The sequence below is a fragment of the Ambystoma mexicanum genome, chromosome 8, assembly GCF_040938575.1.
Source record: "Ambystoma mexicanum isolate Mex_15411 chromosome 8, UKY_AmexF1_1, whole genome shotgun sequence".
In the NCBI taxonomy this organism is placed as follows: domain Eukaryota; kingdom Metazoa; phylum Chordata; class Amphibia; order Caudata; family Ambystomatidae; genus Ambystoma; species Ambystoma mexicanum.
Genome location: NC_090929.1, coordinates 1,057,652,874 through 1,057,678,754, shown reverse-complemented (window position 1 = coordinate 1,057,678,754; position 25,881 = coordinate 1,057,652,874). Strand labels below are relative to the sequence as shown.

The following is a 25,881-nucleotide window of genomic DNA, read 5'->3' as shown; positions in this document are numbered from 1 at the left end:
GGGGCGGAATTACAGTCTCTAAAATATGAGGGGGACTGGCTGTCCACGGAGAGTTACATTTGGAAATCTGTTTTCTACTTTTTACCTAAATCAATCCCTTTTGAGTTAATTCTGTATGAACTTGGTCTAAACTCTTTATTGGCTTATGTAACCTGTAAAAGACTAAAGCTGTGGAGGAAATGCATGTCTAGTGAAATGAATACACTCTACTGTTGTGTGGGTCAGGACATTGGTAACCTTTTTATACAAGAGCTGAATGCCGAAACTACAAAGACCTTGAAATCTTTAGGTATGTCAGTAACCTCTCTTAAGAATAAACCCACACGGGTGAAGGAAAGTGTGATGGGGTTTGACTGGTTACATACAAAAAATAAAATCCTGGACTCTAAACTCTATCATCAAGTATGTGCACTGAATAAATGGATGCCAGTCATGGAACAGTATTTAGCCAAATATCCCAGTAACGGATAAAAAATGATTTTATGCGTTTTAGATTTAATGTCATTGCTACAAACCAGGTCAATCCCATTAGATCGACTGTGAAAGGGTCTTGGAATTGGTGTAGATTCTGCTGTGTAGAGGGGACGATTGAGAGTCTACAACATATCTTGCTGGCGTGTCCAGCACTCAAGGCCAAAAGACTGTTATACTTCAGTCAATATGTATTGAATACTGCTAATGTGGATAGGAATTTCATCTGGTATAGAATGCTCCATTGAAGCAAAGGCAATTTAAACATTAGGGTTGCAAAGTTCTTGAGAAATGTTTGTGATCTCTTTCAAAGGGTATCGATTGTATTTAATGGGAGAGAATGTTAATCCTATTTGGTGACTTCCGTTTTCTGCTGTTTCTTTTTCTCTTTTTTTTGTTTTTTTTTTATTTATACTTGCCATTTGTACTTGATTCTGCATTCCTTCTTATGTGGTTGGTACTTATTTTATGTCAAAGCTGTGTAAATACGTCTGAGAATGTGTGTTCTTTTAAATATTTTGTAAGGTTTATATAAACCATAACAAATAAATAAAACAAAAAAAAAAATAATTGCTGAAAAGTGTCAGAAAGTTCTTTTACCAGAAAGGAATTTGAAAACTTTTTCAGTGCTTCAATTTAGTACTAAGGTGACAGCTGGAAATCTGCTAGGTGCTGGCTCAAGCAGAAAGCATTGTGATGTCACAACTGAAGCGTAATAACAGATTACAGAGCAGGAGCGATGTCATTTTCTTATTACAGGTCAGCAGTTATGTCGCCACTAGCCTGTAACAAGAACATTATTGGCAGGCTTTTATGCATGTATTATTATTATTAGTAGTAGTAGTAATAGTAGTAGTAGTATTAGGTATTAGGGTATTTATTGAGTGGTTTACAAGTCATAAGGCGAAGTACACAATGAGGGAAGCAGATCGCAAGCGGTCATTACAAAGGAGTGGGGAGCTAAGGGGACAGAGGTAAGGTGGGTAGTTTGGCAGCAAGGGATCTGCAAGCAACCCTGGGGAAAATCAGAGATCTAGGGTAGGGAGCAGCAGGTGACAGGCTAGTCAGTGTCCATCTATTAAAGCGAGTGGATGAGACATATACCATCATGTGACACCTTGGCAGAGGAGTGGAGGAAAAGTGAATCCCTGAGGGGGCTTGTGGGAGAGTCACTCTTGTCTGGTTTTGCAGTACGGGAGCTGCAGAGTTTCAGGGAGGCGGCAGGTCACAAACCAGTCAGTGTCTGTCTCACTAAGTGAGTGCACAAGAGTGTAACACATGAGAGCAGAGGTGGGAGGAGCTGAGAATACCTCATGGCAGGTTGTGGGAGAGTCATGGTCACCTGATTTGCTGTAGGGAAGAGCGGAAATGTGTGGAATAGTGGGGACACACCAGTCTTTGTTCATCTCTTTAAGACACTCAAAGAGAGAAGTAGTGGAAGCCTGGATTCTCTGAGGGTTGCTTGAGGGAGAGTTTTTTTGGCTTCATTTTGCTCGGAGGGAGCAACAGAAAATCATGGAGGGGGCGATGACAAAACAGTAAGTGAAAATCTCGTGCTGGCATGAAACCAGGTTGTTTTTTTACGACAGAGGGCAAACGGCAGGTGGAATCGTAATTCCTGCTAAGCCCCACCTTCTGCATTCAAAAACAATGAAAATCCCCTAGATCTTGAATGGAGGCGTCATGTCTGTCTTTAGCACCTCCATTTATGCTCTGGGGAAATTAAAATGAGCTCCCTTGAAAGAAGAGCTGGGAGGATTGGAATCTTTGAAGGTAGCTTGCAGGAGAGGAACACTCACCTGGATTTCCTGGGAGGGAGCAGCAGAGCCACCCACTGCTGAGGGAGTGGGCGACTCACCAGTCATTGTCAGCCTCTTGCAGTTAGTGGAAAAACAAATGCCATTGGGTGAGCCTGGGAGGATAGATGGGAGGACCCAGAAATCCCTGATGGCTGCTTGTGGGAGAAGTACAATGGTCTAGTTTTGCTGGGAGGAAGCAGAAGAGATTTGGAGAGATGGGGGTTGACATATCCGTCATTGCCTCTTAAAGCGAGTAGAAGAGGCATGTACTACCTGAGAAGGGGTTTGGGAGGAACCAGGAATATTAGAGGGAGCATCACTCTCACCTGATATTTCTAGCAGCAGCAGGTCAGAGATGCTGCGGATGACACACCAATCAGAGTCTGTTCCTAGGAGTGGACGGAACACATGCCTTCATGAGGAGCAGGAGGAAGAGGGAATCCCCGAGGGCCACTTGTGGGTGAATCAAGCTTGTTTCATTTTTCTGGGAAGGAGCAACAGCAGTTTGGAGATGTGACGGTTGACACAGTAGCCAGTGTCCCTCTCTTGAAGGTAGTGGCCATCAGGTGAACCCTGGACGAAGGAGTGGGTGGAGCCAGGAGTCTGTGAGGGCAACTAGTGGGAGAGTTGTGCTCACCTGATTTTTCTGTGAGGGAGCAGCGGAAATTTGGGGAGACAGTGGGAGACAAGCCAATCTGTGTCTATTTCTTGAAATGGAGGGCAAGACACATGCCTTAGGTTGACACCTTATAGTAGGAGCAGCATGGGCTGGAAATCCCTGAGGGCAGCTTGTGGGAGAAGCACACTCATCTGAGGACAGAGTGGCAGATATTCAAGGCGATAGTGGGTTACACACCAGTCAGTGTCTGTCTCTTGAAGAAAGGTGACAACACACGTGCAAATGGTTGTCAACTGAGAGAAGGAACAGGAGGAGCCATAAATCACTAAGGACTCCTTGCCGGAGAGTCACACTCACTTGATTTTGCTACAAGAGCAGAAAAGTCTTGAGGATGCCGTGAGGAATCTCTGTCAGTGTCTATCTCTTGAAGTGAATAGATGAGACACCTGCCGTAGGGTGACACCAGAGAGCAAGAAACAGGAATCCCTAATGGTAATTTAGGACAGAGGCAAACTCCTGATTTTCCTGGGAGGGAGAGGCAAACATTCAGGGAGGCAGAGAGTGACACACCCGTCATTATCTGTTTCTTGCAGAGCGTGGACGAGACCCATGCCATAAAATGACACCTGGGAAGAGGAGAAGGAAGAGTGGAGAATCCCAGATGGCAGCTTGTGGGAAAGGGAAGCTTGTCTGATTTTGGTGGGAGCGAGTATTAGTGATTCAGGGAGGTGGTGGGTTACACTCTAGCCAATGTATGTTTCTTGAAGAGAGTGGACTAGAATTGCCACCAGGAGGACCCAGGAATCCCTCAAGACAGCTTGCAGTAGAGTAATTTTCATCTGGATTTGCTGAAAGCCATGAGCAGTAATTATAGGAGGTGGAGAGTAAAACAACAGTCAGTGTCTGTGTCTTGAAGTGATGGATGAGACACATGTGTGACACCTGGGAGAAGGAGTGGGAGGAGCTGGAAATCTTTCAGGACAGCTTGTGGGAGAGTCACACTCCACTAACTTTGATGGGAGGGAGCAGCAGTGGATCAAAGAGGCTGTGGGTGACACACCCATCAGTTTCTGTCCCTCGAAGCAAGTGGATGAGATGTGTGCCAACAAGAGGGACCTTGGAGGAGGGGCAGGGTGAATTGGAAATCCCTGAGGACTTCTTTTGGAGAGTCACACTTGCCGGATTTTGATGGGGAGGAGAAAAAGAGGTCTGGGTGGCAGCGGGTGATACACCAGTCATTGTCCATCCCTTGAAGGTAATGAATGAGGCACTTGCCATCGGGTTACACCTAGAAGGAAGAATGGGTGGAACCAGGAATCCTAGAGAGCCACTGCTGGGAGAGTTATTGTGAGGAATTAGATCATCCAGGTGATGGGCGTGCGCTCGCCTCTGCTTTTTGAATTTTTTTATTAAATGGAATGATGGTAGACCAACCTCAGGAAAATGTGTGAGGCAAATCCAAACTAACGTTCCTATGCTCACACCACGACAAACGCATAGCCCTGTGTACTCTGGGTGAACACAGCCTACAGGCACAGTCTGCCCTGTCCTATTTAGTTGGAATGAGACAGCCAAGAGTGCACTATGTCATCTCCAGAAAGGTGAAGGACCATGTTTCCCCCTGCCATGGCCAGCCTGATTAACTAAGAAAGGCTCCATGGATCCGTCCTGCTCTTTTGGTAGGCCCTGCAGCTGGTGGTAGCGATTAACATACCAATTAGAAGGTACAATTGCAGAGGTAGACAAAGGAGGCAGGAAACCTAACAACCTTTCATATGTAACTGTGTCAACCTACAGCCAGCTCCCGCCCTCAGTATCAATTACAGTGGGAATGTGTGTTTACAGTAGGCCACTCTGGTAGAGGGACCCCATTCATAAGGAACGATAATGTGGTTGGCAGGAGCCAGATCATCTGATCTCACTGCAGCTTCACTGGAGACCTGCCAATTTCATCAGGAACAACAGAGAGATGCATCAACCAGAGAGACTCTTTGATCAACAACAGACAGGAAGATGGGTGGGGCTTAGTATCACAAGTTTTCACCCTTTTACCTTTCCTGTTGCAAAGCACTCTGGTCATGACCTCCGGCATACAGGAGACTTATGGTAGGGACCCCAGGATTGGTTCATTAAGATAGGCTAAGCCTACACCAATCACTGTGGCCCACTTGGCATTAAAAGAGGGATAAGCCACTCATTTTGGCAGATCATCTGAAGACTTCACAAGAAGTAAGAAAGACGTAAGAAGTAAGAAGTAAGAAAGAAGAACTCATCCTTGGACCCTCTATGAAGGTACAGTCTGCCCCACATCTTCTGCCAGTAAAGGAAGGCCCCTAATGTCCCCAAGGGAACAGAGGGAGAACTCAGAGGACCCTCCAGCTGCTCAAGAACCGGTACGAAGTTCGCACACAGCATACCCTGCTTGGCTATGCAGCAATGTCCCTGGATAGGGAGTGCCAGAAGGTCTCTGAGCCTACAACCAAGGACAAAGCAGCTGCCTGCAACACACTCCACAGCTGTGGACCATCTGCCTTAGAGGACGACATGAGCCCATAGAAGAAGCGGAGAGAAATGATTCGACAAGCGTCTACCGCTGTCTGCCTTAAAGGACATTTTCAAGCCAGAGGAATTACTCGAGCTTCAACCGACTGCAACGTTGTCAACATGCAGTCACTTAAAGACATTTGAGATGTCTCAACCAGTGCTTCAGAACCATCGAGTAGCACGGAAACAATGATTCCTGACCCCAAGCCGCCATGTAGGTCAGCCTGCAGCCGTTCGTCCAGATTTGCTCGCCGAACCATCTTGCCGACTGATACCCGCAGCTGACTCGCATCTTGAACTCTGTCACAGAAGCCTGAAAAGTGCCTCTGGGGAATGTGAACATCCACGCGGTGGGTGTGCGCTCACCTGAGCTTTTTTGAAATTGTAAATAAAATGGAATGATGGCAGATCAACCTCCGGAAAATGTGTGGGGCTAATCCACACACATTTTCCTATGCTCACCACAAAACATACACACAGACCCGTCTATTCTGGGTGGACACAGCCCACAGTTGGAATATGACAGGCAAAAATACATCAATGAATCTCAGAAGGGGGGCGGAAAAACCTTCCTCCTGCCATGGCCAGCCTAATTAACTAACAAAGCCTCCATGGATCTGCCCTTTCCTTTGTTAGCTGCTGGTCGCAGCCTTGCATACTTAGCAGAGTTAATTCAAACAGGCCCACTGGAGGCCTGGTCGCAGGACTAACAAAGGACAGGAAAACCCCACCAACCTTTGATATGCACTGTGTCAACCTGATGCCAGCTCCCGCCTCTCAGTATCAAGAGCAGTGACCTGTCATGTCTTGGACAGCTGTTTACAGTAGTCATCCCCACATGGGAAACCCATTCAGAAAGTACGAGTATGTGGTTTGGTGGCGACCAAAAGTCTGGTCTCGCCACAGCTACAAGGGAGACCTGCCGCTTTCATCAGGAATAACAGAGAGCTCAATTAACCAGAGGGACCCTTTGATCCACAACACATGGGTGGAACTTAGTATTACATGTTTTCACCCGTTTACCTTTTCTGTTGAAAAACACTGTGGTTATGACCTCATGCATACAGGAGAATGTTGGTGGGAGCGCAGGATTGGTTCATTAAGATAGTCTCAGCCTTCAACAATCACTGTGGCCCATTTGGCTTTAAAAGAGGGTCGAGCTCTTCTTTTGGGCAGATCATCTGGAGACGTTGCAAGGAGTAACAAGAAGAGCTCATTTGGACGCTGCCTGAACGTACAGTCTGCCTTACAGCTTCCGCCAGTGAAGGAATGCCAGGATTTCCAAAGAGGGAAGCAAGATACCTACCCTAAACATCTACCAGGGAACAGAGGGAGATACTGAATCCAGAGGACCATCCAGCAGGTCTAGAACCGGTACCTGGCTGAGGTCTACAAGCAAACTTCCTAGGTAGGAAGTGCCAGAGAGACTCTGAGCCAAACCAAGGACAAGGCTGTTGCCTGCAACACTGTCCTCAGCTTTGGGCCATCCGCCTTAAAAGGCGACACAAGACCAGTGAAGAAGTTAGCAGGAGTGCATCGACAAGCATCAACCAATATCTGCCTTAAAGGACATTTTCGAGCCAGTCGAGCCCCTTGAGCTGCAACCAACTGCACTGCTGACTGTAAACGCCGCAGTTGCTAACGTCATCCGAGGCGCCTCAACCAGTGCTTCAGACCTGCCAACCAGCACTGAGAAAACGATTCATGACCCTGAGCTCCCATGTAGGCCAGCCTGCAGCCGTCCGTCCAGCTTTGCTTGCCAAACTGCCTGCCGCCTGATACCCACAGCTGTCTCAAGTCTTTAACTCTGTCACAGGACTGCAAAGCACCCTATAACCGACTCAACGCTGTTGTGCACCAAGAACTTCTACAACCACAAGGTACATTGTGGTTATGGTTTATAGTGAAAAAACCGAATTACAAAATATCGAAAACAAAAATCTCGAATCCAAAATATCGAAAACAAAAATCTCGAATTTTTTTTTTAATACGTTTTTATTTCGAAATGGGGGGGTTCCCCCCCAACCCCTCTTTTTTTTTATTTTTTTTTATTTTACCCTTTTTTTATACTTACCTGAACCCACAAATACATATAAATAAATAAATAAATAATTCGAGATTTTTTTTTCTTCGAGATTTTGGATTCGATATTTTTGTGATTCGATATTTTGTTTTCGGTTTTTTGACCGACCACCTGTGGTTATGTCCCACTGGTCCTTCTCCAAAGGGCTCTGGTGACATTTTGTGACCAATTACTCCCTTTGTGTTGAAACCAAGTATCCTTGAACTTTTACTGTCCACTCTCCTGTCAGTATCCAGAGTGCACTGTCATGATCTCTGCTTCCAAAAGGTCAGGGTTTTCCCAACTCCCTTGGAAGCAGATCCATAACCCAGGTTCCGAGAGCCAACCAGTCCCAATTGGGACCTTTTGGACCCAGTCCTGGCGCCAGTGGCACCAGGCTCATAAATATGCCCAGTCCCAGCGCTGGAAGCGCCGGGCTCATAATGCTTGGGTGGACTTACCTGCAGCAGACCATGCTGCTTACTTGCCTGCCAGTTGAGCCTCTGATCCCCTTCTGTTTGGAACTACTTTTCCTGTTGGGTGGGGCTGGAGCCACTCCCTAGATTCAGAACACTGGAACTCTTCTGGAAAGCAGGAACTCTTTTCTTACCAGGAACTCTTTTCTTACCTAGGCGTGGCTGTGGAAGGAGACACCTAAGCACTACAGGAGGCTATTTAAACCACACCCGGTGGATGAATCTTGCTTTGCGTTATTCTGCACCCTCTGCAGCAGAACGCTCATCGTGTCTTCTGCATCCAGTCCTGGGCCTAATGAAAAAGGCTTACCATCCTGAATCCAGTCTTCAGCAACACCTATAAAGACAAGAAAGAACAGGTTAGCATTCCGGCATCTGAAAGGCAAAGGCTTACCTACTCTTCGTGCGCTCCGGAGGTCTTCACACTGCATTCCGGCATCTGAAAGACAAAAGCTTACCAACTCTTCGCACGCTCCGGAGGCCTTTCGGCGCTGCATCCCGCATCTGAAAGACAAAACAAGGTGCGTTTAAAGACATTGGGGAACTTTAATACTCACGTGCCATCACTCCTTTCCACATCTAACCCAGTGGGTATTCCGGCACCCTGCAGCCGCTCCGAACTCGTACCTGCAAAATAAAAAGACAGTTAGAGCGCATCGTGAAGCAGGCAACAAGCGCTTACTTACGTGCTTCCAGGCGCTTCTATTCATCACACGGGCTCCATCTTCAACTCACTTCAGCCCGTCATCCGCCATCGCCGGAACCCTGCAAAACAAGAGACATCATTACTAAAGACTTTAAAGACATTTGAATGACTCGAAACTTACCGTTCGTGCAGTAAACGACGGCCAGCAGTCCTCTGAAGTCAAGAGGCCTGCGCTACCTATCCAGTGAAGAAACTGGTTACAGCACCCTGCCCCGAGGCAGATGGAGAGCTCGGCATTCACTTACCTAAGACATCTTACTCTACACGTCAGGCATACAGTGCACAGAGGTCCAGCCCAAAGAGCCAACCGGGTGCTACACATCACCTTTGAAGATACGGTAGTCGCCCAGTCAAGACCGGCGCCTCTGCGAGAATCAGGTGAGCGTTACATGCACCCCTTTTCTTGCTTGAAACCTGTTCCTCTGCATTTCTTTACAGGGTGGGTTGTTTTTCGGTGTGTACTAGAACTGTCTGTTGAATAATAATAAAGTAGATGTTTTTATACAACCTTGACTGGACAGTCCCTTTTATCATTGGCTAATCATTTTATTTTCGTTTTGTTGCATCTGACCAACGATCCATGTCCTTTCCATGTCCTTTCGGAGATAAGCCTACCATTTTGTCCAATTTGTCCATTTTGTCCATGTTAACAAAATTGGACAAGGAGGTTTATAATTTGCTTGTTATTCCAATCTTTTTGGATCCCTTCCGGTGTATTGGAGGTGTGGGGCTGATTGATGGTTTAGATATTCACCCCTGTATCACTGATACCCCTGATTTTGCTGGAAAGGAGCAGCAGAGATTTGGGGAGACCAATCAGTGTACTTCACTTGAACTAAGTGGATGAGACAAGTGCCATAGGTTGAAACCTAGCAGGAGGTTGGGGAAGAGTGAAGAATCCCTCAGGACAGCTTGTGAGAGAGGCTCACTCACACGATTTTTCTGGGAGCGAGTAGCAGAGATTTGGGCAGTTGGTGAGTGGCACAGCAGTCAGTGTCCACCTCTTGAAGCAAGTGGAATATATATGAGCCTCCAGGTGGCACGTAGGAGGAGGAGCAGGAGGAGCAATGAATCGGTGAGGGCAATTTGTGAGAATGTCTTATAGGATTTTGATAGGAGACAGTAGCAGAGATTCAAGGAGGTTGGTGAATGACATGCAGGCAGTGCACATCTTTTAAAGTGAGTGCGTGAGACATGTATCATCAGGTGACACATGAGAGGGGGAGCCAGGTTAGAAAGGAATCCCTGGTGCAGTTGTGGGGACAGTCATCTCTCCTGATTTTGGTGGGAGGAAGCAGAAGAGATTCATAGAGGTGGAGAGTGACACACCACTCAGTGTATATGTCTTGAAGTGAGTGGATGAGACACATGCCATAGAGTGGTACCAGGGAGGAGCAGTGGGAGGAGCCAAACATACCTGAGAGCATCTTGATGGCGAGGCACAGAGGGCTTATTTTGCTTGGAGGGAGCAGCATAGATTCGGGGAGGTGGCATGTGACACAGCACTGAGTGTCCATTTCTTAAAGTTTGTGGAATTGTTTTTCAACATCAGATGACACCTGGGAGGAGATGGAGTGACCAGGAATCCTTGAGGGCAGCTTATGAAGGGAGTCACTGCCACATGATTTAGCTAGGAGGGATCAGCAGCGATTGGGGGAGGTGGAGAGTGACAAAGCAGTGAATGTCCATTTCTTAAGGCAGGTGGGCAAGACACATGTCATTGGGTGACACCTGGGAGGATGAAAGGAAGAAGCTAAGAATGCTTGAGGTTACCTTGTGGGAGTCACATGTGGCTGATTTTTATTGGGAGGAGCAGGAGCAGTTCAGATAGGCTGTGCGTGACACACCGTCAATTTCTGCCTCTCGAAGTAAGTGGACTGTTTTCGTGCAATCAGGTGACAAATGGCAGGAAAAGTGTAATAGCCAGTAATCCCAAAGTGCAGCTTTTGGGAGAATCACAATGTCCTGACTTTGCTGGGAGGAAGCAGCAGAGGTTTGAAGAGATGGCAAGTGAGACGTCTTTCAGTGTCAATCTCTTCAAAGCATTGGATGAGACACTTGCTATCGGGTTACACCTGGAGGAGGAGTGAGAGTATATTGGAAGCCCTGAGGTCAGATTTTGAGAGTCACACTTATCTATTTTTGCTGGGAGGGAGCAGTAGAGATGTAGAGGGTGGGGGGAAAGAACGCCAATCAGTGTCCTTCTCTTTACGTAGCGGGGCAGACACGTGCCATCATTGTGCAAGAGTGAAGCTCATATAATTTTGCTTTGAGGGAGCAGCAGAGATTTACGGTGCACCCTGATACCTGCGGGGTCCGGCGCAATATAAACCAATAAACAAACATAAACAAATGGTGGTGGCGGGTGACACACATTTCAGAAGAACCACAGTGAGCACTCTACAGTGGTGGGGAATTCCAAGTGGCAAAATGACACTGCATTATTCTACATATTCAAATACTCTTCATGCAAAAGTTTAGCAAAATCCAAAACATTACCGTAACATAGTTTGTATCACTTTTATTCACAAGAATTGATATCCAAATAATCAAAGTCAGGGAAGACAGATTAATCCAATGAAATTTGGGTTGCTAATGGGAGGTCTCATCATTACCACCATCATTCCAATATGGCAAGGCTCCTTTTGTCAGCAGAAAAGGGGAAGGCGGGTGAACTGCTATCATCACCGCTATTGCTGAGGACACCAACCTGAGGTTTCAAGCATCGGTCTGTGTCCTGGAGCTCTCCAGAGTCGCCTGGTTCCAGAAGGCTGGCAGGCACCATCACTGTGAGAGCTTCCTGCATTCTGCGATGACAACACCTGCCGTGTGGTGTACCAATGATATGTCTGCACAGAAGATGTGCCTCTCGACCAAAACTGGTCTGGCACACCTGGCAATTTTACCTTTTCTAGATGTCAAGTCTCTCACCAGAGCGCCCAGACACCTAGAACTGGAAAAAGGAGGTTCCCTTCCCTGAATGAGCCCAGGGAAGTCTGAGAAGCCTGGAGTGTTGCATGACTACATTGCTCTATGTTACTCTCACAGATTCTAGTTCTCTTTGAACATCTTTACTTCACTATGAATAACATGCTAGGGCCATTAGTTGTATGAAAAATAGCGACGTATAAAAGTCCATTCATCTGGCTGGACAATGATCTTTGTTACCTCCTATAAAATTAAGTTTACCCTGGAATGTTTGTTCTGTGGTCCTGATGTTGTGTGGAGTGCCAACTGTTGCAGTAAAGAAAAGTAACAATACAGACTGTTATGTACAATGCTTAAGAATTCAGAAACAAAGGTTTACCGTGGTTGTGGTGCCACCCAAAATGACCTTCCAAAATGTCGATCTTCACAGATGAGTCAATTAAGCTGGGAAGTCCTGATTGGAGGATTTCAAGAACAGAACCCAGCCCTTTGTGGGTCCTGTGCCCAGCAATAATACCCATAATTGCATAATCTAGCAGAGTGTATGGAGAAATGCTGACTCTGACACTCCAGCAAAAAAAAGAAAACATGGGAATGGCCCTGCCACAGCCTCACAAACAGCCACTTCCACACTCACGGCTCTCGGGTCATCGAAGAAGGGGAGGAAAAAGAACAAGTTGGGCGAGATTGATAAATAAAGCCAGCAGAGGAGCAAAATATATACAACCAATCAGGACAGAGAGGTCACATTTCAGGTAATTATTTTAATAAAGCATCAGATCCAGTGTCCCCTTGCGAAATGTGTCCCGGTCCTAAGCAGCTAAAGACAAGCCTTGCGGCAAAAGATCATTGACAACTCGGATTAGCAAAAATATTGATAGCTTTTGACAATCTGACAGAGGCTGCCATATAAAGGCAGGCGCTTCTCGAAAGAGCTTAAAACAGACCGTGTGTAGCAATATGTATTGGGAGACAGCATGTGCAATACAGCAAATTAGGATGTTAGAACGAATGAGTACAAAACTTGGAACATGTAGAATCCCTAAGCATAGTCCAACACACATTGCACAAGGAAAAGTTCACCAATACAGTGTGCAGACTGGAGAGGGTATCTGTACTTCTGCCTTCTGTATGGCAGAGCAGAGGCCCAGAGCACCCCATCCAAGGTTGTCTATTGTGGAAGCAATGGACGAGTAACCACGGCTTAAGCTCTCAGGAGGTGATGCAGGCAGGTTCTTAAGTACAGTGAGTCCCCAAGCCCCCACAAAGGAATGTCCGCACACTATGTTATGTGCTAACACGGTTCTTTATATAAAAATAAGGTTCAGAGAAATATACACAATTAATATCACACTTTGTACTCTGCTAATCTAATATGGCAAATGTATACAATGTCTAGGTGTACCGCACTTAGCTTTAGATTCCTTTAAAATGCATCAACTGCTGACATATAAATCAGGCAGCATGGTGTAACAGCATAAATCATAAGGAAGGAAGGCAGGTTAGGTTAAACAATGGCAGAATGCTGCTTTAGGTACTAATACACAATTCTGAGTGAAGATCCCCCTCACCTGGGCACACTGTAAAAAGGTATTATAAAGCCCAGTCCATAAATGTTTAACCAGTCTTGTTTCCTGATTAAAACATTCAACTAGCCCAATGTACCTGAGATAGAAGAGTTTCTTAGATGGTTCGACGGATCCCTCTAAGGTGGACTCCCTTTAAAGCAGGAGCAACAGGGCGTCGAGATTCCTCAATGAAAAGGGAACATTGACGTCGAGACAACAGCTTCGACCTTCACAGTGCTCTTCGACAATTGTTTGTGGAAGTCTTTTCAAGATGAGGTGTGCGGTTCACCTCGATGCAAAGTGTTCAGTGCCGCAAACAAGACTCATTGATGGAGGTAGGCCCAGCAGCTGGCGTTGGGTGTCCGGAGATGCTTCGTCGATACTCTGGCCTGTCGGTGCTGCAGTCGCAGCACGTACCTCGGGAAAGCTTCGGCAATCCTCGACCATGGGCTGGACTTCAGATCTTCACTTCATCAGTGACGGGAAGCTTTGCTGTCTTGTCCGCAATCGTGATGCTGACTAGCGCTACAGGAGATCATTTGGGAGGCCCACCAACTAACCAGGTAGTTCTCAGATGGGCATTTACATAGTCCTCTGGCAGGGTCGTGTCCACCGCTGTCATACTTACCCCAGTGTCTCTCAAAGCAGTGGAAGGCTGGCCATTCTGGAGGACACTTCTCAAAAATCTGCAGGTATTCTGTGGTATAGTAGCCAGTACTTCTGCATACTGGTCCCAGGCTCCAAGGGACACTAGGGAAATATCTGCAGGAGCACCAAGGTGATTCCTGTAAAGTAGGGGAGGACAGTGGCCTCCACTTCAGGCATGAAGCAAGGGAAGGTCAGGCTGACAGCTTGGACTCCAAGTGCCTTACCTTTACAATTGGGGTCACCCTTCTTGTGGTCCAGAAACCCACAGTCCCAACAAGTGCCAGGAATGTGAGGTACTGTATTGGGTACACTAGGAGCCTGCTTTACAGTAGGAGAACCGCTACTCTTGCTCCCACCCCCATGAGACGTATCCCCACTAAATGTATGGGTTTTAGGAGAGGGAGGATTAGGTTTACTTGACTGTGAATGCCTATGGGACTCTTCAGCTTTCTGAGTGGTCCCTTTTTCTTTGTACTTGTCCTTCCTACTAGGTTCCTTAGAGAACACCTGGTGGGAGACCCACTTGTCAGCCAGCCTGGCCATCTTAAAGGGATCAAAATGTTCTGGTCAGCAACGTACTGACGCAGCTCTGGTGAACACGCTTCAGAAAAATGCTTAAAAAATTAAAGGTGGGACAATTCACCAAAGGTTTTCACATTGTATCATCAATCCACCCCATCATGTTCATATGTGCAGCACTCACCCAGTCAACCCAAGACACATTCTCTCTTTTCTTATATTCCCCAAACCCTTTAAGGTATTGGGTAGGTATCTTGCCAAACTTGGCAATAAAAGCAGCTTTCAAGCACTCATACTGGCCCCTTTTACCCACACTCAACTTCAGAATGCAGTCATAACCATTGTGAGGTACTCTGCTTAACCTCTCGGTCAACATCATTTATTTCGCAAGCCATCTCAAATGCTTCCAACTATTGTAGAATATCTGAACTCTCCACATACACATTCACCAAATCTTTCATAGATTTAGTGGCATGAGACCTGACACCCCCAACTGGTCTAGCTGAAGTCTCCACCTTAGCTTTCTCTAGCTGGAGTCTTTGATGTTCAGTGTCTCTATCCTTGAGTGCTACTTGCTGTGCCAGCTCCTCTATCTTCAACTCTACTTCTGTTTCCAAATGTTTGTATTGAAAGGCTAACTGTTCCCTTTGTAGCTCTAATTTTAAAAGTTCAATCTTTAGGGCCTCCCCCTGAGGAGCAGTGCAGGGTTTAAAAATGGCGGCGGCAGGAGAGGTGACAATCCCAGAAATTGATTCAGTAATAACCCCAGGGGTAGGGTCTGCAGTGGTTTCATCCCCCCCTTCATCAAGAGCATCACAATCAGTCTGGTAGGCCACAAGGGAAGCCATAAGCTATGCCCTAGACTTATCATCAAAGTCTAAATGCCTGTCTTCACAAGCACTCTGGATTCTGGATAGCCTCTAAGCTCACCCGGGTCAATTTGCCATTTGCAATAGATTCCATTGTTTGTAATGTAGTTATCCTAGTATACACAACTAAAACCTCAAACCAACAAAGTGTGGATATTTTTTATGTGGCAAGGTTACACATTGAGTCTTAAAACCATTAGCATCCCACTGCTGCCACCAGTGTAAAGACTGGAGGGGGGATCTGTGCTTCTGCCCTATGTATGGCACAGCAGAGGCACAGAGCACTCCCAACCAAGGTTCTTCATTGATTGTGGTAGCAATGGACGAGCAACCAAGGCTTAACCTTTCAGGAGGTGATGCGGGCTGGCCCTTAAGTGCAATGAGTCCCCAAGTGCCCACAAAGGAATGTCCAAACACCATGTTATGTGCTAACACAGTTCTGTATATACAAATAAGGTTCAATTAATAACACACTGTGTGCTCTGGTATTTCTAATATGGCAAATATATACAATGTCTAGGTAGTACCACACTGAGCTTTAGATTCCTTTAAAATGCATCAACTGATGACATTTATAATGACATACAAATCAGACAGCAAGGTGTAACAGCATAGATCATAAGAAAGGAAGGCAGGTTAGGTTAAACAATGTCAGAATTCTTCTTTAGCTACTAAGACACAATTCTGAGTGAGGATCCCCCCACTTGGGCAACCTGTAATAAAAGTATTATCAAACCCAGTCCATAAATGATTAACCAGTCTTGTTTCCTGGTCAAAAAGTTAAACTATGCCAATGTACCTGAGATAGAAGAGTTTGACGGTTCATCGACGGATCCCTCAATGGTAGACTCCCTTCAAAGCAGGAGCCACAGGGCGTCGACAACAGCTTCGACCTTTGCAGTGCTCTTCAACGATTGTTCGTGGAACTCCTGGGAAGATGAGGGGTGTGATCCACCTTGATGCAAAGTGTTCGGTGCCGCAAAGAAGACTCAGTGATAGAGGTAGGCCCAGCAGCGGGCGTCAAGGGTCCGGAGTTGCTTCGTCGGTCCTCTGGCCTGTCAGTGCTGCAGCCGTAGCACGTACCTCAGGGAATAGCTTCGGCGATCGGGACTCCACCACTGGCTGGATTTCAGATCTTCACTCAGTCAGTGTCTTTGATGGCTTCAGGTGGTGGGAAACCCATTGGTTGACTTTCCTCAGTAGCCGATGATCACGACTTTCTCCGGCGGGACAAAGCGGTCGACGGTGATGTAAAGGGAGCCCTTCGTTCAAATGTTCTTAGGCAAAGGTGGAGTGTTGCAGCTCTGGTCATCAAGCAGCACAGTGTCAAGCTGTCCCCACTTCTGGGTGACACGACTCGGCTGACTTCCAGCGGTTACAGAAATCCTCCGAACCCCAGTCGATGGCAATGGACTTCAATGGCCTCGATGTTCTGACGCTTTACTTCAAGATTCTTGGCGGACCCCGTCTCTGGTCGACAGCCTTTTGGGACTGGTTTCCAGGATGCCTCGATGAAGATCAGCTTTTGCACGATGGTCCCTCGTAGCTCAGGGAGAGGTCTCCTAGCCAGGTCCTCTCTCGGATCAGTCCTCGACAGACTCGACAGCTTTTACATTTCGACGAAGGAAAGCAGCAGCAATCCTTCTTCTTCCAGCTGGGCTTCAAGGATGAGCTTCAAGTTTCAACGTCAGCTTCTGAAAAAATTGGGGAGTGAGAGGTCCCCAGATATACACATCTGCCCCTCATTCACTCTGGCTGAGCTATGCTCAGTCAGCCAATCACATAGAAAGGCATTCATGTAGGCAGGCAGCCAATCAGGCTCACAGGCATTCAGGCCATTCAGTTCCACCCAGACACCCATAACAAGGTATGTGGATTGGGGCAAGCACCCAGCCTTTCAGCATACCACACTTCATTCATGTCAGTTTCAGGCAGGGCTGTCTTATTCATGTCACACATACAGAAACCAGACACCCATAACATAGAAAGCATAATGGTCACACACTCTATTCACACAGGTCCGTCCCCAAGGGTGTACCCACAACATGCAGTCACTGGGAAGGCTCCGGCCAGTCTGGCCTGGACTTCCCCACAATATCATATGTGGTTCTTGCACCCAACATCCAGTCAGGGGAAGGGACAGAGTCAGGGCTTCCCAGGACTTTGAGAAAACAAGAAAACAGGCAATACAAACCAAGAGGCCCCAGGGGGCCAACTAGCCGTTTATCAGGAATCCACTGATTCCTGCTGCAGGGTCTGGTTATCCCAAAATGGAGGACACTCAGAGCACCTGTCACATTCAGCATGATGCTGCCACCAGCCCATACCCTGCTCTGTGGGCAACACACAGGTGTCCAAAAACATACACTAGCGATACAGGGTTGTACCCCTGCCCATGGGTGCCATAAGGGTATCCCAAGCTCTCTGTTCACGATTACCAAAAAGAGGAAGAGCTGCACTGCTAGGGGTCCCACTGGACTCCTGTGCAGAAAGCAACACAGAACACACATGATAAGGGAGTACAGGACAAGGACATGGAGGCCATGTCCCTCCAATGCATTTCAAGCATCACATACTGGCATTACACCCTGCCAGGAAGCCCTCTGCCTTACCCTCAGAACATCTAATGGGGTGGCCAAAGGAGACAAGTGCAGCACAAGCTAACAGATGATGGACCTGGGGGCAATGTGGGGCGATTCCACATTAACCCTGACTTAGTTCCTGTCATATGCCGGCTAAGACACAGCATTTCAAAACAGCCCACAATCTTAGGCAGTAATATATACACTCTCCCCCACACAGACCGGTTGCAAAAACAGGGTTCTGAAGCCCCAGAAAGTGTTGTAGAACCACTAAAACACTTGCAACACTTAGCGGTTACAAGGCAGGGTCTGCTCTGCTGCATTTGGCAAAGCCTGACACGTATATGCATGCTGATGCAACAAGGGATCCAAGATGGTGGATGGCTTTTTCAAGTGAATAAAGAAAACATCACTATCAGGACTGGGAGGGTGGTGGCAGTGCAGTGAGAGACCAGGATATGTGCATACATACGTATTTCTCCCTCCATAAATGGGCTTATGAAGCCTGACAATGCATTAAAATTGTGCAAAGGACTACATTACCCAAAATCCCCAGGGGCTACAACATTCTAGGGATTCTACATTAGTGCTGCCAAGCCATAGTCTGTGCTGGTAATTACGATGGTTGTTCGGTACGGCAAAGACTTGGTGCAATATCTACCCTGCTGCACGGTCAAAGCTACTCATATACTTGGCAGCACCGAGCTTGTCAATGAGCTCATCTGCCCGAGGAATGGAGCGAGCATCTGTCTTCGTGTCAGAATTGAGCCCCCTGTAGTCCACACAAAAGAAAACTTCGGTCTTCCCACCACTGGGCTAGCCAAGAGGCTCTATCACTCCTAGGGACAGCATCTTGGAAACTTCCTCCTTGATGGTGTCCCTGACCTTATGGGACATCCAGTAAATCCTACTCTTCACTGGCTTACTGTCTCCAGGGTCATCATGGGTGTACCAATCTGCGCGACCTAGAGTCAGCAAAAACAGACCAGCAAACAGTCTCAGTAAACAATGACAGTCTCTCAGTTGCTGCTCTGACAGGTCTGTTGCAAGGTTGACACCTTCAACTGACACATCTGTGTCTTCAGTGTGCAGGAGGTCTGGGAGGGGATTGTTCACTCCTCAGTGTGTCCATCCTTTACTAATGCCATGACCAAGTCATCCCGGTTATAATGGGGTTTTAGCTGTTTGACATGAAAGACCCTGCACATCTGTTTAGGTCCTTTCAAGTCAATGAGATAATTCACCTCATTGACATTTTCCAGCACACAGTAAGGCCTAGTCCACTTGTCCTGAGGGGCGCTGGGTTTGACAGGCTCCATAAACAACACCCACTGGCTGGGTGAATAGACTGTCACTGTGGCCTTCTGGTCACGCCAGTGCTTCATCCGATCTTGACTAGCCTTTAGGTTCTTTGTTGACTGTTCCATGTACTTTGCCATTCTAGACCAAAGGCCGAGTACATAGTCCACCACATCTCGTGTGGGGATGAGGGTTTGCTTTCCCATCCCTTCTTCACTAGACTGATGGGACCTTACATAGGGTGTCCAAACACAAGCTCAAAGGGGCTGAACCATACTCCATTCTGTGGCACCTTCCGGTAGGCGAACAGAGGGCATAGCAGGAGAATATCCCATTTTCTCCTCAGGGCAACTTGTCCATAATGGTCAAAGGGGTGCCAATTAGCCAGAACCCTCACCCATAATTGAGGAGCCACGTCAGGCCAGCAGAGCTCCCTCAGTTGCTTGTTGCAGCTGAGACTGGACTCCTGGGATAGTTTGAACTGTCAAAGGGAAATGTGGTTTCCCTGTGACAGTTCATACTACAACCGTGCATGTCCAATGGGCAATGCAAGCCTAGGGGCATTTTTCATCCCCATCCTTGCATGGCCCATTCGGAATGCAGGCTGGGTTACTGCACATTTGTATGTGCGAGGGTTTGTAACGGTGTTGAAGAAGGAAGCTGACACCATGGAGGCATAATTGTGGTTATACACTTTTATTATTGGGAAAAGACCTTCACTATCCCTATCATCTAAGAGGGACTCCCTGCCTCAAATTAATACAAAATTATCCATTAGAAAGTCAGTCGAAATCAAAATCCACCATCCTGTGTCACAACCTACTTCTTTCCTTTACACTACAACTAAAGACTAATGTAATCCAACAGAAAGTTCCTTCTCTAGGAGAATGACTCCATTCTCCTGGTGTCTGGGTGGTATTTAAAAGAATCTTCTCTTGTACAAAGGTTTTCTGGCAGGGGGAATGACTCCCTACCCCTGGCTTGCGCGTTCCCCACAGTCTTTCCACAACTTGACGTGTTGGGCCTGGAGAATGGCTACCTTCTCCTGGTACTGGTCTGTACAGTTCACATCAAAACCAGGGGGCAGGAATTCCTTCTACTGGCATCTCTTGATTATGTCTCAAAGGGTTTTGTGTTGTCTCCAGAAGAAGTACTCCCTTGTTCTGGTATTAAAAACGTTCCATTTCATGTTTATTCAACTTGAAGTATGTTTTTTGACTCTCTCTCTCTGTACCAGCAAAGTCCCAAACCCTTGTCTTCAGGTCAATGGACTTATTTTTGTCACTCCGCCAAGGAAGTTCTCCTCAGATTCTCAGATTCCTTGTTTTGGTATTCCAGAACCTGCTCTGTTGGCCTGTGGGCGTATTGTTGCCACTGTGATGAGCATGTTCTCCTCAGATGCCTGGTTCACTCCTGGTAGGGTGCCAGACCTTTCTCTGATTGTCAGTTGGCATATGGCTGCCACTCTGGTGTGGAAGTTCTCTTTGGATACTTGGTTTGTCTCTTGTTAGGGTCCCAGACCCTTTTCTGGTGGTCAGTGGGCTTATGGCTGCTACTGCATGGAGGACGTTCTCCTTCGATGCTTACTTCAGTGTTGCTAGAGTACCAGACCCTTATCTGGTGGTCAATGGGATTATGGCTGCCAATTTGGCGAAGAGGTTCTCCTTGGATTCTTGCTTTACTCTTCCAATGCCCAGTTGCTGCCTCATTGCGACTGGGACGACGGAGATCCTCCCTGATGCACTCTATACAGTTCTGTTCCCCAATAGCCGTAAAACTGCCACTGGGGTAAGGAACATCCAGCTGTGCCTCTCTGTCTGTGCCTCCCCCGTATACCTACTGGCTCTCCCATGCCTTCCTTTACCTTCTTGTGGGATTCAGCATGTCACCGGTCCTTCCTGGGATGGGGTTCCTTGTTGGTGGTTTCCTCTCCCCACCTCATCCTCTTCAAAAGTCCATGGTGCACCTTTGCGGTCCCCCCGCTCCTTATGGTCTTGGCCTTGCTCTGGGACCCAATGATCCACCCTGTTACAGTCTTGTCACCACTTCTTTCCTTTGGCCTCACAGTTGGGTCTGCTCCTGCCTGACCTACAATGGACTCTCGCAGCTTGCCGCCGGCTTCCTCTGCATAGCCTTCACCTGGAGTTCGAAACTCGTAGGCCCATGCGAGTCCCTAGCTTTCCCCCGATCATGTGCCCCTTAGTCCTCTTCTCTTTCATTTTATCTTCAGGACTCCACCTGGTGCAGCATCAACACATGCAGATAATGTCTCTTTGGCACTCCTCATGCCTCTGGTGAGCCACCTCCTGGCAATATTTAATAGTTGGTTACTCTTCAAGGTTGTGTTTTTCCTCGTTTCAGTATGTTCTGAAATATCTCATGTGCTACCTACAAATAAATATGGGCTTACTGTCAATGAAATGGGTATGGATATGGGGCTAGGGAATGTTGGGGAGTGATGTGGCTTAACGGGATATACCCTTGGTGGTCATCCTTGCTCCCTCCAATGAGGTCCTCTCACATTAAACCAGCCCTAGTGGGACTATTGGGTAGCAGCCGCACATCCATACTCTCATGGGAAAGATCTCCCCCCTTGGGAAAAGTGATGACACCTAGTGAAGTATTAAAGGGGGCACTCTTGCACCACATTGTGCACACAAACAGAATGGACACATTTGCAAGAACCAGGAAGCACGCTTTGATTTCGGGTTCCTGCTCAGGCTTTGCAGGAGCCGGAGGGTTTTCTGGTGGTGGCAGTGGAGCTTCATGAAGGTCAGGGTTGTGTGCAGGTATTTTATTTTTGTATGTATGATATGTGTGTGAATGGGTATGGGTGCTCATGTGAATGAGGTAGTGAATGCTGTGTGTGAATGGAATGATCGAGTGAAGGTGCTGTGCAAATGTTTGTGCGCGTGTATGTTTTCTCTTGGCCAAAATATAATCAGTGTTTCTCATTGTCTGCTTTGCACATACAGTGAGCCACTGTGCCTGTGATGAGAGGGGTGTACCCCAGGGGCTTCTGCCACCAATCCTGCCAGACCCGCATCACAGGCACACTGTAGATCAGAGGTCTTCAAACTGTGGGGTGTGCCCCCCCCCACGGGGGCGCGGCCGCATCCCAAAGGCAGCGGTGGAGGGGGGGCGAGAGCCCAGCAAGAAATGTGTAAAAAAAAAGAACTTTAGTTTGCAGGATATGGACAGAAGTGGCTCACATGGTCGGACTGGACCATAAAACAGCTCAGGCACAAATGAAAAAGTGTCCCGCAGTTGTAAATGGATATTCATTCCTTTAGTCACAGAATGTTTGAATAGTACCCAAGGGGGTGTTTTTTGTTAAAATGTAAGCAAATTGTGATATTAAAGAATATTTATTCAGCAACAATGGTCAAAACTACGAGCTGCATAGTGAAGTAACTCATCAAACTGGCTCACATTGGCCAAAAAGAGTGACCCATTTTGGCTGGACTATACTAGCATCTTGTGTTTTTGGTACGGGCGTTGCCCTATTACACTATAGGCCAGTCCGAGTCTGGTGGCTCATCCATAATGGACTAGGGGGCATCCACCCCCAGTAGCCCCCTCACACATTATGGAGGAGGCGAGGAGCCAGCCCAGTGAAACACTGAGCATTCCCTCAGCTGCTTTTTCCAGCTGAGGGAGTTCTCCTAGGCTGGCTAAACTGTCAAGGGGAAACACTGTTTCCCTTTGACAGTTTAGTACCCCAGCCGCACATGCTCACTGAGCTATGCACGGCTGGGGACGTTTTGCTCCGCCAGCCTTAAATAGCTCATTGGAAATGCTGGCTGGGGCTTGCATGTCTGTATGTGTGCAGGGGAGCTCCTGCACCTCCTCACACATACGGACAGAGCAACCTAGAGTGGGGCATTTCAGAACCCACGCGTAGGTCCCGGCAGAAGGTAAGTTTATGTTCATTTATTTTTTCATTTAAATATGTGTATGGATGTATGTATGCTTGTGTTATGAGTGAGTGTATGGTGATGGGTGCTCGTATGAATGATGGTGATTGCTGTGTGATGGTGTGTGTGTTTGTTTTGGTTCGTTGGGCTGATTTTGGTGAGTGGGGGTAAGGGGGAAGGAGGGTTGTACAACAAAGGCATTTTAAAAATGCCTTTGTTGCACAATCCCCCTACCAACCTGCCAAAATCATCCTTCTGAGGCGCTGTGGAACCCAGGGGACAGGGATGGTATTTTTTTTTATGTATCATAGATGTCCAGTCAAAAATACCATGTTTTCCCCCTTAGCCCCCCAGCGCCAATTGTAAACTGTTTGGCTTTTTACCAATTTTTTTTTAACTTAGGCTAAAAAATTCACAAATTTAACCCATTATTTTAAAAAAATTCACAGGGAAAATCCCCAAACCCGCTTGATTAGTTCAGGCTCCCTTGCTGCGCTTGGTCGCTATGGCATTTCTGTGGGAAATATTTCTGCCCCTCGACTTAAAAAATTCACCAGCTACCACTGGCCCTCGGATTGTGTTGAGAATGGGGTGGGGGGAGACCAGGGACTTTGGTGGGAGCAGGACAGGCGGGAACATTGGGATAGTGGTGGGAGCAGGGTGGGGAGAGCCCAGTGTCTGTGATGGGGTGGAGAGAGCCCAGGGACTGGGCAGGAGTGGGATGAGGGAGCCCAGCGACTGTGATGGGAGCAGGTGGGGGAGCCCAGGGAGTATACTGGGAGTAGGGTGCGGTGACAGCGCACAATAGTTCATAGCCATTCTACATACTGTCCATTTGGCATTTGGGGGGGGGCTGGCCTGCCCAAAATTTGTTCAGGGGGGACCCAGGCCAAAAATGTTTGAAGACCACTGCTGTAGATAGATGCGCAGTGAGATAATTTACTTGAAGCTGCCCTCCACCTTTGATGTAAACTATCTGTTGCTTCCTCAAGCAAAACAAATATACATTTGGAAGGATAGCTCAGGGGCAATGCACTTGCTTTGGGAACAAGTGGATGCAGTCCAACATGGGTTCAATTCCTGTTCCAGTGCTTGGAAGTTGGAGGAGGCTGGCATTAAGGAACATATAAAGAAGCAAAGAAAATTAATAAACTTGTACTTTCTAGGGGAGATGCCATGGAGCTGCTGTTTACATTTTAGAATAAACAAAGGTGCATTTACTGTGATCTGCAACACATCCTTCCCCTCTATTTCCCATCTCCCAAAAACAAATGTGGGTCACTTACCAAATTAGAAAAACAGAAAGGTGATAGCTGGAAGGTTTCAAATCATTCGTAACCACTAGCAGAGCTCTTGGTTTGAGGTGGGTGCTTGAGGCTCAATCTTATGGAGGCTGGTAATGGAGACTTAAGATGTACTAGTGGCTTAGATGTTGGGTGTGAGTGTTTGAGATGTAATGTGTTGTAAGAGAGTTGAAATGCATTCAATGCCGATATAAGATGTTTGAGGATGGTACTTGAGACTCAGACTGCTGGGGTGTTGAAGGAGGTTACTGGAGACTTAAGTTGCTAGTTTGCTTGAGGTTGATGGTGTTGGAGAATGCTGAGGACTTAAGTTGCTGAAAGGTCGCACTGTGTAAACATGAAGGTGATGATGCAAGGCATTGGAGGTGTAAGGTGTTGGAGGGCGGGAGTTGGTTCCAGGCATTGAAAGCTGTTGACGGAAGGCCCTTAGCGACTTGCAGTGGAGGGTGGGGGGCCCTTGGTAAAAAGGTTTGGGGGATATTCAGGCTCTGGGTGTCTGGCGTGAGTGGGTTGCTATGCAATGGTTCAAAGTACACTATTGACAAGAAAATCCCTGCACGTATTGTTCAAGTGTAAAGCATGAAGTGGTACAGTGTCTGATTGTATTCTGGTTGGACTTGTGTTGGTCAGTTGCTGTTTCCTGTATGTGGCCAGACACTTGGCCGGCGCTGGATGTCTGTGTTTTGGGGTTTAGACCGATTTGAGATGCTCTGTCTGTTTACACTTTAGTCCAAGTGATGTACAATAGACCAGGTTGTTGTTTTGGACGTCTGCTTACATTCCCAGTCATTTGGTAATATGGCCCTATACACACCGATATTAACACTACATGTGGTTGTCCATTGTTGTATGAAATGTATATCATATTAGTGATATTGTAATAATATTTTTCTTAGTGTACTGGGGAGCAATGCTATGTGATGCCACTTCCTGTTTTGTCAAGAGGTGAAAGGTTGTGTGCCATCACTTCCCATAATGTCAGTAGGGGGTGGGGTCACATGATATCACTTCCTGTGATGTCATAAGAGGTCATGGGTCATGTGATGTCACTTCCGCTACCACTGGCATTTTGGTGAATTGACTTCCCTGCATTGTAGCCATGTTTTCTTATAGTATGAACACTGGGATCATGTGCAAAGTAAACATGAGTATGTTCTTATATAGAAATTATGGCATATTTTGGTGCAGACAGCATGGAAATGTATGGAGAGTCAGTTTGAAAATGTTTTAATACTAGCATATATTGTGCACAAAGTCATCATGAAAAGGCATTGGGAAATGCCTTTGTGCACTATTGGTTGCTTGCTTCTATTGCATTTTATGGATTGTATTACCCCCCCACCCCAAAAACCAATTGCAAACTGTCTGGCGTTTTACCATTTGTTCCCAGAAAGTTTTTTCTGTAATGTACCACTTTAACGCATTATTTTGAAAAAAGAAAATTCTGGGGGGAAACCCCCAAACCGTCCTTGGTTGTTTCAGGCTCCCACGCTATGTTCGGTTGTTCTGGCATATTTGTGCGAAATATTTACACACCTTCAATTAAAAATTTCACCTGCCACTTCTGTAA

The 25,881-nt window shown here is 46.9% G+C and overlaps 1 protein-coding gene across 1 annotated transcript in view; it reads right to left on the bottom strand.

Annotated features, from left to right (window-relative positions):
- LOC138473094 (heparan-alpha-glucosaminide N-acetyltransferase-like) overlaps nucleotides 1–14,716 on the bottom strand; it is a 1,171,537-nt gene extending 1,156,821 nt beyond the window's left edge. The window contains exon 1 of the mRNA XM_069611600.1: nucleotides 14,525–14,716. Coding sequence (XP_069467701.1) covers nucleotides 14,525–14,716 — 192 coding nt within the window. The remainder of the gene's footprint in view (nucleotides 1–14,524) is intronic.
- Nucleotides 14,717–25,881: the final 11,165 nt, after the last annotated feature.